Source organism: Heliangelus exortis, chromosome Z (assembly GCF_036169615.1).
Source record: "Heliangelus exortis chromosome Z, bHelExo1.hap1, whole genome shotgun sequence".
Taxonomy (NCBI): Eukaryota; Metazoa; Chordata; class Aves; order Apodiformes; family Trochilidae; genus Heliangelus; species Heliangelus exortis.
Window position 1 is genome coordinate 914,413 of NC_092454.1, and position 13,884 is coordinate 928,296.

The 13,884-nt window shown below is 53.4% G+C and overlaps 1 protein-coding gene across 5 annotated transcripts in view; it reads left to right on the plus strand.

Annotated features, from left to right (window-relative positions):
• LOC139790434 (transcription factor 4-like) overlaps positions 1-13,622 on the plus strand; it is a 221,522-nt gene extending 207,900 nt beyond the window's left edge. For 3 of the 5 annotated variants that reach the window (XM_071732302.1, XM_071732303.1, XM_071732306.1), the window contains 5 exons: positions 6,823-6,958; positions 9,085-9,247; positions 10,978-11,207; positions 13,035-13,191; positions 13,431-13,622. In XM_071732302.1, coding sequence (XP_071588403.1) covers positions 6,823-6,958; positions 9,085-9,247; positions 10,978-11,207; positions 13,035-13,171 — 666 coding nt within the window. In that variant the 3' untranslated portion in view covers positions 13,172-13,191; positions 13,431-13,622. The remainder of the gene's footprint in view (positions 1-6,822; positions 6,959-9,084; positions 9,248-10,977; positions 11,208-13,034; positions 13,192-13,430) is intronic. The other 2 variants (XM_071732305.1, XM_071732304.1) reach the window with 1 other exon arrangement.
• The last annotated feature ends 262 nt before the right edge of the window (positions 13,623-13,884 follow it).

A 13,884-nucleotide genomic window follows, 5' to 3' on the forward strand; every position in this document is an offset into this window, starting at 1 on the left:
ACACTTGCTTTCAGGTATTTGCACTCTGTCTGGTAGGAAAAGATTTTCTGGAGTTCCCCTTGGCAGGGTTCCCTTTTATCTTTCCTCCTCACTGCTAACAATTATCCTGTGTTCTCTTGTACCTCTGACTGGAAACATCCCTCCATCTTTTCATCTGCCCCAGCCCTTCCCTTTTGAGGCCATTCCCAGTTCTCTGCCAGCTTCATCACCACAGTTTTGCTCCTCAGATGCTTCCCAACATTATTTAATTTTTTTTTATTATTTATTTAATGAGGAAGAGACCTGAGTGTGTCGGTGAGGAGAGGGATGGAAATGTCCCCATCTCCCTGTCAGCTCCACTGCAGTGTTGAATAAACCCCCCTGGCTGGCAGGGCTGTTTGGGGCATCCTTCCATCTTTTCATCTGCCCCAGCCCTTCCTTTCTGAGGCCATTCCCAGTTCTCTGCCAGCTTCATCACCACCTTCCCTGGGATCCACAGCCCAGAGGAGGTGAGGAGCTGAGTTGTCCGTGTGGCCACGTCTCCCTTGGATGTCACCAACCTGGCTGCTTTTCCAACATGGCAGCTCCTGACAGTTTTGCTCCTCAGATGCTTCCTAACAATCTCCTTTATTTAATGAGGAAGAGACCTGAGTGTGTCAGCGAGGAGAGGGATGGAGATGTCCCCATCTCCCTGTCAGCTCCACTGCAGTGTTGAATAAACCCCCCTGGCTGGCAGGGGTGTTTGGGGCATCCTTCCATCTTTTCATCTGCCCCATCTTTTCATCTGCCCCAGCCCTTCCTTTCTGAGGCCATTCCCAGTTCTCTGCCAGCTTCATCACCACCTTCCCTGGGATCCACAGCCCAGAGGAGGTGAGGAGCTGATTTGTCCGTATGGACATGTGTCCCTTGGATGTCACCAACCTGGCTGCTTTTCCAGCGTGGCAGCTCCTGACAGTTTTGCTCCTCAGATGCTTCCCAACATTTTTATTTTTTTTTTAAATTTATTTAATGAGGAAGAGACCCAAGCGTGTCGGTGAGGAGAGGGATGGAGATGTCTCCATCTCCCTGTCAGCTCCACTGCAGTGTTGAATAAACCCCCCCTGGCTGGCAGGGGTGTTTGGGGCATCCTTCCATCTTTTCATCTGCCCCAACCCTTCCTTTCTGAGGCCATTCCCAGTTCTCTGCCAGCTTCATCACCACCTTCCCTGGGATCCACAGCCCAGAGGAGGTGAGGAGCCGAGTTGTCCGTGTGGCCACGTGTCCCTTGGATGTCACCAACCTGGCTGCTTTTCCAACATGGCAGCTCCTGACAGTTTTGCTCCTCAGGTGCTTCCCAACAATCTCCTTTATTTAATGAGGAAGAGACCTGAGTGTGTTGGCGAGGGGAGGGATGGAGACATCTCCATCTCCCTGTCAGCTCCACTGCAGTGTTGAATAAACCCCCCTGGCTGGCAGGGGTGTTTGGGGCATCCTTCCATCTTTTCATCTGCCCCAGCCCTTCCTTTCTGAGGCCATTCCCAGTTCTCTGCCAGCTTCATCACCACCTTCCCTGGGATCCACAGCCCGGAGGAGGTGAGGAGCCAAGTTGTCTGTGCGGCCACGTGTCCCTTGGATGTCACCAACCTGGCTGCTTTTCCAACATGGCAGCTCCTGACAGTTTTGCTCCTCGGGTGCTTCCCAACATTATTTAATTTTTTTTTAATTTATTTAATGAGGAAGAGACCTGAGTGTGTCGGTGAGGAGAGGGATGGAGACATCTCCATCACCCTGTCAGCTCCACTGCAGTGTTGAATAAACCCCCCCTGGCTGGCAGGGGTGTTTGGGGCTGTATGGTTAGACTGGAAACATCCCTCCATCTTTTCATCTGCCCCAGCCCTTCCTTTCTGAGGCCATTCCCAGTTCTCTGCCAGCTTCATCACCACCTTCCCTGGGATCCACAGCCCAGAGGAGGTGAGGAGCCGAGTTGTCCATGTGGCCACGTGTCCCTTGGATGTCACCAACCTGGCTGCTTTTCCAACATGGCAGCTCCTGACAGTTTTGCTCCTCAGATGCTTCCCAACAATCTCCTTTATTTAATGAGGAAGAGACCTGAGTGTGTTGGCGAGGGGAGGGATGGAGACATCTCCATCTCCCTGTCAGCTCCACTGCAGTGTCGAATAAACCCCCCCTGGCTGGCAGGGATGTTTGGGGCATCCTTCCATCTTTTCATCTGCCCCAGCCCTTCCTTTCTGAGGCCATTCCCAGTTCTCTGCCAGCTTCATCACCACCTTCCCTGGGATCCACAGCCCAGAGGAGGTGAGGAGCTGAGTTGTCCGTGTGGCCACGTGTCCCTTGGATGTCACCAACCTGACTGCTTTTCCAGCATGGCAAGTCCTGACAGTTTTGCTCCTCAGATGCTTCCCAACAATCTCCTTTATTTAATGAGGAAGAGACCTGAGTGTGTCAGCAAGGAGAGGGATGCAGGGGAGGGATGTAGACGTCCCCATCTCCCTGTCAGCTCCACTGCAGTGTTGAATAAACCCCCCTGGCTGGCAGGGGTGTTTGGGGCATCCCTCCATCTTTTCATCTGCCCCAGCCCTTCCTTTCTGAGGCCATTCCCAGTTCTCTGCCAGCTTCATCACCACCTTCCCTGGGATCCACAGCCCAGAGGAGGTGAGGAGCCGAGTTGTCCGTATGGACACGTCTCCCTTGGATGTCACCAACCTGGCTGCTTTTCCAACATGGCAAGTCCTGACAGTTTTGCTCCTCGGGTGCTTCCCAACATTATTTAATTTTTTTTTATTATTTATTTAATGAGGAAGAGACCTGAGTGTGTCGGTGAGGAGAGGGATGGAGACATCTCCATCTCCCTGTCAGCTCCACTGCAGTGTTGAATAAACCCCCTGGCTGGCAGGGGTGTTTGGGGCTGGGTGGTTAGACTGGAAACATCCCTCCATCTTTTCATCTGCCCCAGCCCTTCCCTTCTGAGGCCATTCCCAGTTCTCTGCCAGCTTCATCCCCACCTTCCCTGGGATCCACAGCCCAGAGGAGGTGAGGAGCTGAGTTGTCCGTGTGGCCACGTGTCCCTTGGATGTCACCAACCTGGCTGCTTTTCCAGCGTGGCAGCTCCTGACAGTTTTGCTCCTCAGGTGCTTCCCAACAATCTCCTTTATTTAATGAGGAAGAGACCTGAGTGTGTCGGTGAGGAGAGGGATGGAGACATCTCCATCTCCCTGTCAGCTCCACTGCAGTGTTGAATAAACCCCCCTGGCTGGCAGAGATGTTTGGGGCATCCTTCCATCTTTTCATCTGCCCCATCTTTTCATCTGCCCCAGCCCTTCCTTTCTGAGGCCATTCCCAGTTCTCTGCCAGCTTCATCACCACCTTCCCTGGGATCCACAGCCCAGAGGAGGTGAGGAGCTGAGTTGTCCGTGTGGCCACGTGTCCCTTGGATGTCACCAACCCGGCTGCTTTTCCAATGTAGCAACTCCTGACAGTTTTGCTCCTCAGATGCTTCCTAACAATCTCCTTTATTTAATGAGGAAGAGACCTGAGCGTGTCGGCGACGAGAGGGATGGAGACATCTCCATCTCCCTGTCAGCTCCACTGCAGTGTTGAATAAACCCCCCTGGCTGGCAGGGGTGTTTGGTGCATCCTTCCATCTTTTCATCTGCCCCAGCCCTTCCTTTCTGAGGCCATTCCCAGTTCTCTGCCAGCTTCATCACCACCTTCCCTGGGATCCACAGCCCGGAGGAGGTGAGGAGCCAAGTTGTCCGTGTGGCCACGTCTCCCTTGGATGTCACCAACCTGGCTGCTTTTCCAACATGGCAAGTCCTGACAGTTTTGCTCCTCAGGTGCTTCCCAACAATCTCCTTTATTTAATGAGGAAGAGACCTGAGTGTGTTGGTAAGGAGAGGGATGGAGACATCTCCATCTCCCTGTCAGCTCCACTGCAGTGTTGAATAAACCCCCCCTGGCTGGCAGAGATGTTTGGGGCATCCTTCCATCTTTTCATCTGCCCCAGCCCTTCTTTTCTGAGGCCATTCCCAGTTCTCTGCCAGCTTCATCACCACCTTCCCTGGGATCCACAGCCCAGAGGAGGTGAGGAGCCGAGTTGTCCGTGCGGCCACGTGTCCCTTGGATGTCACCAACCTGGCTGCTTTTCCAGCGTGGCAGCTCCTGACAGTTTTGCTCCTCGGGTGCTTCCCAACATTATTTAATTTTTTTTTATTATTTATTTAATGAGGAAGAGACCTGAGTGTGTCGGCGAGGGGAGGGATGGAGACATCTCCATCTCCCTTTCAGCTCCACTGCAGTGTTGACTAAACCCCCCTGGCTGGCAGGGGTGTCTGGGGCTGGGTGGTTAGACTGGAAACATCCCTCCATCTTTTCATCTGCCCCAGCCCTTCCTTTCTGAGGCCATTCCCAGTTCTCTGCCAGCTTCATCACCACCTTCCCTGGGATCCACAGCCCAGAGGAGGTGAGGAGCCGAGTTGTCCGTGTGGCCACGTGTCCCTTGGATGTCACCAACCCGGCTGCTTTTCCAGTGTAGCAACTCCTGACAGTTTTGCTCCTCAGGTGCTTCCCAACAATCTCCTTTATTTAATGAGGAAGAGACCTGAGCATGTCAGCGAGGAGAGGGATGGAGATGTCCCCATCTCCCTGTCAGCTCCACTGCAGTGTTGAATAAACCCCCCTGGCTGGCAGGGGTGTTTGGGGCATCCTTCCATCTTTTCATCTGCCCCATCTTTTCATCTGCCCCAGCCCTTCCTTTCTGAGGCCATTCCCAGTTCTCTGCCAGCTTCATCACCACCTTCCCTGGGATCCACAGCCCGGAGGAGGTGAGGAGCTGATTTGTCCGTGTGGCCACGTGTCCCTTGGATGTCACCAGCCTGGCTGCTTTTCCAACATGGCAAGTCCTGACAGTTTTGCTCCTCAGGTGCTTCCCAACAATCTCCTTTATTTAATGAGGAAGAGACCTGAGTGTGTCAGCAAGGAGAGGGATGCAGGGGAGGGATGGAGGCATCTCCATCTCCCTGTCAGCTCCACTGCAGTGTTGAATAAACCCCCCTGGCTGGCAGGGATGTTTGGGGCTGGGTGGTTAGACTGGAAACATCCCTCCATCTTTTCATCTGCCCCAGCTCTTCCTTTCTGGGGCCATTCCCAGTTCTCTGCCAGCTTCATCACCACCTTCCCTGGGATCCACAGCCCAGAGGAGGTGAGGAGCCGAGTTGTCCGTGTGGCCACGTGTCCCTTGGATGTCACCAACCTGGCTGCTTTTCAATTGTGGCAGCTCCTGACAGTTTTGCTCCTCAGATGCTTCCCAACAATCTCCTTTATTTAATGAGGAAGAGACCTGAGTGTGTCGGCGAGGAGAGGGATGGAGATGTCCCCATCTCCCTGTCAGCTCCACTGCAGTGTTGAACAAACAGGGGTGTTTGGGGCTGGGTGGTTAATGAGAGGGGGGCCAAGCACTAATTTGGAGGGGCTTTTCGGGCTGGAAAGGCAGGTGACACGTTACGGGGTAGGGAGGGGACACAGCTGCACCTCCCGCTGTCAGAGGCTTCTCCGGCATGACAGGGAAGGGGGGGGAATGGCAGCTCTGCTCCCCCAAAATGAAAGGCAAATGCCAAATGGCAGTTCCTGGCGGGTTTCCGACGGCGCCGGGGGAACGGAGAAGCCCCCAATTAAGCATCTGGGCATTAAGTTAATTGGCAGCTCTGGTGGGGGAGGTGATGGAAGACAGATGGGGAGGAAGAGGCACGGCACCCCCCGAGACAATTGGGTGTTTTACCTGCCCGAGCTGCTCCGCTGCCTTGGAACCAGCCTGGCAGCACCACAGGGTTGGGATGAGATGGGATGGGGTGGGATGGGATGGGGTGGGGTGGGATGGGATAGGATGGGATGGGATGAGGTGGGATTGCCTGGGATGGGATGGGGTGGGATAGGATGGGATGGGATTGCCTGGGGTTGCCTGGGATGAGATGGGATGGGATGGGATGGGGTGGGGTGGGGTGGGATGGGATTGCCTGGGGTTGTCTGGGATGGGGTGGGATGGGATTGCCTGGGATGGGATTGCTTGGGGTTGCCTGGGATTGTCTGGGATGGGATTGCCTGGGGTTGCCTGGGGTTGCCTGGGATGAGATGGGATAGGGTGGGATGGGATTGCCTGGGATGGGATTGCCTGGGGTTGCCTGGGATTGCCTGGGATGGGATTGTGTGACAGTGTGTTGGTGCACAGTAGTGCTCAGGGTGATGTGCATATTGGTGCACAGTGGTTCTCACAATGATGTGCACAGTGGTGCTCACAGTGATGTGGGTGTTGGTGCACAGTGATGTGTGCGTTGATGCACAGGGGTGCTCACGGGGGTGTGTGCATATTGGTGCACAGTGGTGCTCACAGTGATGTGCATGTTGGTGCACAGTGATGCCCATGGGGATGTGTGTGTAGGTGCACAGGGATGCTCAGAGTGATGTGCATATTGGTGCACAGCAGTGCTCAGGGTGATGTGCATACTGGTGCACAGAGGTTCTCACAATGATGTGCACAGTGGTGCTCACAGGGATGTGGGTGTTGGTGCACAGGGGTGCTCACGGGGGTGTGTGCATATTGGTGCACAGTGGTGCTCACAGTGACAGTGCGTTGGTGCCCGGGGATGCTTGCAGCACTGCTGGCAGTGATGCTGCGCCCGGTGGTACCGGTGTTACCGGCGGTACCGGCGGTACCGGCTCCGCGGGCCGTCTGCGCCCTCTAGTGAAGCGGCTCCCGGAGCCCGGGCTGCCCCTCCCCGTCTCTCCGCGGGGTCCCCGGGGCCGGGCCGTGTCCCGGCAGCACGGACTCAGCCTCCCTTTCTCTCTCGGCAGGTCGGGGCACACCGTGAGGACGGGGTCAGCCTCCGCGGGAGCCACTCGCTGGTGCCAAACCAGGTCCCTGTCCCCCAGCTGCCCGTCCAGTCTGCCACCTCCCCCGAGCTCAACCCTCCCCAGGACCCGTACCGGGGTGAGTACCTCCTGCCTGTCCCTGTCCTCGTCTGCGGGGACACTCGGGAATGTCCCAACAGGGGGGGCTGGCAGGGCAGAGCCTGGGGGTTGGTTCAGCTCTGCCCTCCCAAACACTTTTCTTGGTGTTAGAAACAGGACAGGTTTGACACTTTAAGCAGCAGAACTGAGAAAAAAAAATGCTGCATGACAAAAAAAAAGGTGTGAGGTTGAGGTAAGGATCAGCCCCAGTGCTGTTCCACACTTCTCCAGTTGTGGCTGAGGACAGAATGGCCCCAAAGTGCCTCTCCTGGGATTCTGGCACTCTCCAAACCCTGGCAGAGTCCTCTGCAGAGCTGGAGTCCCCATCCCTGGAGGTGTTTGGGATGCAGGGTTTGGAGCTATGGTTTAGTCTCAGTGTCTCTGCAGGGCAGAGCCTGGGGGTTGGTTCAGCTCTGCCCTCCCAAACACTTTTCTCGGTGGTAGAAACAGGACAGGTTTGACACTTTAAGCAGAAGAACTGAGAAAAAAAAATGCTGCATGACAAAAAAAAAAGGTGTGAGGTTGAGGTGAGGATCAGCCCCAATGGTGTTCCACCCTTCTCCAGTTGTGGCTGAGGACAGAATGGCCCCAAAGTGCCTTTCCTGGGATTCTGGCACTCTCCAAACCCTGGCAGACTCCTGTGCAGAGCTGGAATCACCATCCCTGGAGGTGTTTGGGATGCAGGGTTTGGAGCTATGGTTTAGTTAAGGACATCTCAGTGGCTCTGTAGGGCAGAGCCTGGGGGTTGGTTCAGCTCTGCCCTCCCAAACACTTTTCTTGGTGGTAGAAACGTGCAAGCAGTGCACCCAGGGACAGGTTTGACACTTTAAGCAGCAGAACTGAGAGCACAGAAATCCTCCACGACACAAAAAAAGGTGTGAGGTTGAGGTAAGGATCAGCCCCAGTGGTGTTCCACTCTTCTCCAGTTGTGGCTGAGGACAGAATGGACCCAAAGTGCCTCTCCTGGGATTCTGGCACTCTCCAAACCCTGGCAGACTCCTGCTGAGGTGGAGTCCCCATCCCTGGAGGTGTTTGGGATACAGGATTTGGAGCTATGGTTTAGTTAAGGACATCTCAGTGGCTCTGTAGGGCAGAGCCTGCAGGTTGGTTCAGCTCTGCCCTCCCAAACACTTTTCTCGGTGTTAGAAACAGGACAGGTTTGACACTTTAAGCAGAAGAACTGAGAAAAAAAAATGCTGCATGACAAAAAAAAAAGGTGTGAGGTTGAGGTGAGGATCAGCCCCAATGGTGTTCCACACTTCTCCAGTTGTGGCTGAGGACAGAATGGCCCCAAAGTGCCTCTCCTGGGATTCTGGCACTCTCCAAACCCTGGCAGAGTCCTGTGCAGAGCTGGAGTCCCCATCCCTGGAGGTGTTTGGGATACAGGATTTGGAGCTATGGTTTAGTTAAGGACATCTCAGTGTCTTCTGCAGGGCAGAGCCTGGGGGTTGGTTCAGCTCTGCCCTCCCAAACACTTTTCTTGGTGGTAGAAACGTGCAAGCAGTGCACCCAGGGACAGGTTTGACACTTTAAGCAGCAGGATTGAGAGCACAGAAATCCTCCATGACACAAAAAAAGGTGTGAGGTTGAGGTGAGGATCAGCCCCAGTGGTGTTCCACACTTCTCCAGTTGTGGCTGAGGCCAGAATGGCCCCAAAGTGCCTCTCCTGGGATTCTGGCACTCTCCAAACCCTGGCAGACTCCTCCACAGAGCTGGAATCACCATCCCTGGAGGTGTTTGGGATGCAGGGTTTGGAGCTATGGTTTAGTTAAGGACATCTCAGTGTTAGGTTAAGGCTTGGACTCCATGATCCTCATGGTCTTTTCCAACCAAAACCATTCTGTGATTCTCTGCTTGTTTTATGCAAATTAGTAATTAAATATGCATCTTTTGAAGCTGAAGGAGAAGTGCTGTAGGAATTGAAGAACAGGAGTAGTGTCCAGGCATCCTCTGCCCCCTCCTGCAAACCCCAAAGCCCAGGCTGAAACCCTTTTTTTCCTGGCTCTGCCCCATGGCTGGGGCTGTGCCCTGGGTCACCAGGGAGCAGGGGACATCCCCCCCAGCCCCCCCAATTCCCTGACATCCCATCCCTGTGTTCTCCCTTAGGAATGCCAACAGGACTGCAAGGCCAGAGCGTCTCCTCGGGCAGCTCCGAAATCAAATCCGACGACGAGGGGGATGAAAACCTCCAGGACACCAAATCTTCTGAGGACAAGAAACTAGAGGATGACAAGAAGGATATCAAATCAATTACTAGGTCAAGATCTAGGTAACAGTATATAATAGTGTCGCTTCATTTAATTCCTTCACTGGATTTCGATGAAGTGAACAGAACAGGAGGAAACTCTTGAGATTTTTTTTTTTTTCCTGGCAGGTAAAACCACAGCCTGAGTGGAAGGGCAGGGCTGTCCTGGCTATCCCCAGTGCCTTTCTGGATGCCAGGACGTCCTCAAATTCCAACAATTGACAAATTTGGACCCCTGAGCAAGTTCTCCACAATCTCTAAAGAAATTCCATTGGGCTGTTATTCCTCCCTGCCTGGGCTTGGGATTTGGTGGCTTGTCACCTCTTCACCAGCTGCTCACACCTGCATCTGAACTAACCAACCATCTGCTTTTCCTTTGCCTCTGAAACAAATCCATCATTCCCTCAGTTTCCCTAAGTCCTGAGGTGTCAGTGGAGGTTTTAGAGGTCTTGTCTTTTTTTTTTTTTTTGGGGTAATCTTCAACCACTTGGAGGAAGGATTCATAGCTGGAGTGTGTCACCTGGCAACTCCTGCCCATGGTGAACGTGAACCTGAGCGAGGCCCAGGTTTGATTTATGTCCCTTGAATGTCACCTTCCCTCCCCCTGCTTGGCCCAGGGGATTTTTGTTAAGGATGGAGTGGAAGCATCCTCCTGCCTTGTCTCCTTCCACACCTTGGGCTCTGCAGCAAGAGGTGAGAAGCAGCTTAGCAGAGGGGCTGGATCTGGGAGAGCACCGAGGCTCCGACCTCTCAGCCCCTTCATTACCTTCCTCTCTCCCAAAATTGGAGGAAATCCCTGGCATTTGAGAGGCACCTGTGTTGAACTTACCCCCTGCAGAAGTGGGGCTCCCACGGGTGCTCGTGCTCTGGGGAGAAGAAAGCTCCTTGGTGCTGATGTGCAGCGAGCACAGCTCTTGCTAATTCACCAAATAGCTGTCACTTATGCATATTTATGTGGGCTTTGAGGTTTTTGTAGGCTAACAGTGGTGCTTTTTAACATGCTTGCAGCTTTAAAAGGTTATTCCTGATGTTCAGTTCGAGGTCTGAATCCATATTGTTAGGGCTGCTGAGAATTGATGGCTCCATTTGCATAACCAATTCAAATTACATGATGCTGGTGACTCACCAGATACATTTTCAATTTCAAATGATTGTTTTAACTGGAGAGAAAGCAGTTTGGTTGCAGAAAGGAAGCAGAAATTCATTGGAAGGGCCCTAACAGCCATAAATGACTTTGGTGGCTCTTTGCCTGCAGGCGTTTTCGTGCCCCATGCAGGGGCTGGGGTGCTGCCCACCCACTGCCTGTGGCTGTTTGCCACTGCTTGGAAGGGTGCTGAATCCTCATCAGTGCTGGAAAAAGTGTCTCCCAAAAGCCAAATGAGGCTGTGTTGAAAGGGAAATGGGTAAATTCATGGATGTCAGACTTGGAAGCTACAGTGAAGGAGCCGGAGCCCACGGGACTTGGGTGCTAGCACCTATATTTTTATTTCCTTTAAATATGTGAAGTCCCACCTAGCAGCCTGTAAAGCTTCATCTCAAACCAAGGCTTTGCTCAGTGTAAAGTTGAAGGGCACTGAATTTTGCTGACGTTTGGGGGAAGAGAAATACCAAAATGAGAAATACCAAAACAAGAATCGTTCAGCGACCTGTTGATGAATCAGAGCTCTGGTTTGGGGGGAAGCCTGATCCGAAAGCTTTGCCCTGCTTGCTTCCCACCTCATTAGAAAAATGCTCTCTTCCTTTTTGTCTCCCAGCAATAACGATGATGAAGACCTGACACCAGAGCAGAAGGCTGAGAGGGAGAAGGAAAGGAGGATGGCAAACAACGCCCGGGAACGCCTCCGCGTCCGCGACATCAACGAAGCTTTCAAGGAGCTGGGCCGGATGGTGCAGCTCCATCTCAAGAGTGACAAGCCCCAGACCAAGCTCCTCATCTTACACCAAGCTGTGGCTGTCATCCTCAGCTTAGAGCAGCAAGTCAGAGGTCAGTGGGCCCACTGGGTCCTCCTTACATCCCTGCCAAACACACCTTACCGGAGGAGGGAAAGCTCGGGAAGGGGCGTGGGGTGATGGGGAGGGAGGGGAGACCTCACCCTGGCACCCAGAGACAGGGAGAGAGGCAAAAGCACCCAGAGCTGCCTAAGGAGAAAAGCCAGAGCACACAGAGGTACCCAGAGAAGGAGGCAAAAGCACCCAGAGCTACCTAAGGAGAAAAGCCAGAGCACCCAGAGGTACCCAGAGAGGGAGGCAAGAGCATCCAGTCACCCAAGGAGAAAAGTCAGAGCACCCAGAGGTACCCAGGGACAGGGAGAGAGGCAAGAGCACCCAGAGCCACCCAAGGTAAAAAGCCAGAGCACCCAGAAGTACCCAGAGAGGGAGGCCAGGGCACCCAGAGGTACCCAGGGAGGGAAGCAAGAGCACTCAGAGGTACCCAGAGACAGGGAGAGAGGCAAGAGCACCCAGAGCCACCCAAGAAAAAAGCCAGAGCACCCAGAGGTACCCAGGGACAGGGAGAGAGGCAAGAGCACCCAGAGCCACCCAAGGTAAAAAGCCAGAGCACCCAGAAGTAGCCAGAGAGGGAGGCCAGGGCACCCAGAGGTACCCAGGGAGGGAAGCAAGAGCACCCAGAGCCACCCAAGAAGAAACGTCAGAGCATCCAGAGGTACCCAGAGAGGGAGGAAAGAGCACCCAGAGCCACCCAAGAAAAAAAGTCAGAGCATCCAGAGGTACCCAGAGAGGGAGGCCAGGGCACACAGAGGTACCCAGAGAGAAAAGCCAGAGCACCCAGAGGTACCCAGGGAGGGAGGCAAGAGCATCCAGTCACCCAAGGAGAAAAGTCAGAGCACCCAGAGGTACCCAGGGACAGGGAGAGAGGCAAGAGCACCCAGAGCCACCCAAGGAGAAAAGAGCACCCAGAGGTACCCAGAGAGGGAAGCCAGGGCACACAGAGGTACCCAAAGAGAAAAGCCAGAGCACCCAGAGGTACCTAGAGACAGGGAGAGAGGCAAGAGCACCCAGAGCCACCCAAGAAAAAAGCCAGAGCACCCAGAGGTACCCAGGGACAGGGAGGGAAGCAAGAGCACCCAGAGCCACCCAAGGAGAAAAGAGCACCCAGAGGTACCCAAGGTAAAAAGCCAGAGCACCCAGAAGTAGCCAGAGAGGGAGGCCAGGGCACCCAGAGGTACCCAGGGAGGGAAGCAAGAGCACCCAGAGCCACCCAAGAAAAAAGCCAGAGCACCCAGAGGTACCCAGGGACAGGGAGGGAAGCAAGAGCACCCAGAGCCACCCAAGGTAAAAAGCCAGAGCACCCAGAGGTACCCAGAGAGGGAAGCAAGAGCACCCAGAGCCACCCAAGGAAAAAGCCAGAGCACCCAGAGGTGGACAAGGATAGAGGCAAGAGCACCCAGAGGTACCCAAGGAGAAAATCAAGAGCATCCAGGGGTACCCAGAGAGGGAGGCAAAGAGCACCCAGAGCCATGGAAGCACCTCCAAGCAGCCAGGGTGCTGGTGTTCTCCCCAGCTCTGGCTCTGGGGATGCTGGGGCAGGGCCTTGGCAGCCTGAGCACGTTTGAGGCTCTGGAGTAAGATCCAAATTCAATATTGAGCTTGGCTGCTCCCTGACAGAGCCCAAGCAGGGAGGGGTTTGCAGAGCTTCTGCCTGAAGCTTTCCTGCATTTCCCTGCATCCTTCAACCCCTTAAAATTCCTGGAGCAGGGGTGGGATGAATAATCCATGAATTCTTTTGAATGCCCCCCCCCCTCCCCCTTCAGCAGAGCAGTGTTGGAAATCCTCTTTTGCTTTGATTCCCCAGAAAGAAACCTGAACCCTAAAGCAGCCTGCCTGAAAAGAAGGGAAGAAGAGAAAGTCTCTTCAGATCCTCCTCCACTTTCCCTGGCAGGACCCCACCCTGGGATGGGAGATGCCTCCAATCACATGGGACAGATGTAAAAAAAAAAATAAAAATAAAGGCAAGTGTGTTCTCAGCTCTATCCAGGGGGGTTCTGCCTCGTGTTGCCTCACATCCAGACCCCACCCTGGGGTAAATTATCCCCTGGGGGGGGGGGGTGAGGATGGAAAGAACGTGCCAGGCAATTTATACATTGATTTTTTGGGTTGCTTTCTGGTTTCCAAGGCAGGGTTTGGAGGGGGGGATAGGGCCAGGCTCCCCCCTCTCTGTGACTGATGAGATTTTTTACTTTTTCCACAGGTCCAAGTTGCCACATTTCTTCATTTAAGCAAGAGACCACTTCCTTAACAGCTGTATTATCTTAAACCCACATAAACACTTCTCCTTAACCCCTTTTTTTTGTAATATAAGACAAGTCTGAGTAGTTAAGAATCACAGACGCAAGAGATTTCAGCATTCCCGAGTATTAAAACTGAGAGAGGAAAAAAAAAACCCTACAAAAACCCACAAAAAAAAAAAACCAACAGCCCAACAAAAAGGAACAAAAAGGATTAAAAAAAAAAGACAAGAAAAAACCAACAAAAAAGTGCAACTTGAGGGACAACTCTCTTTAACATATCATGCAGAATGTCTAAAGCAGTATGTTCCGAGCTGTACGTGCACAGCCCAGAGACTGAATGGCAATCTTCTCCACACTGTGGGACAATGCATTTGTGCCTAAACTTCTTCTTTTTGAAAAAAAAAAAAAGAAAAA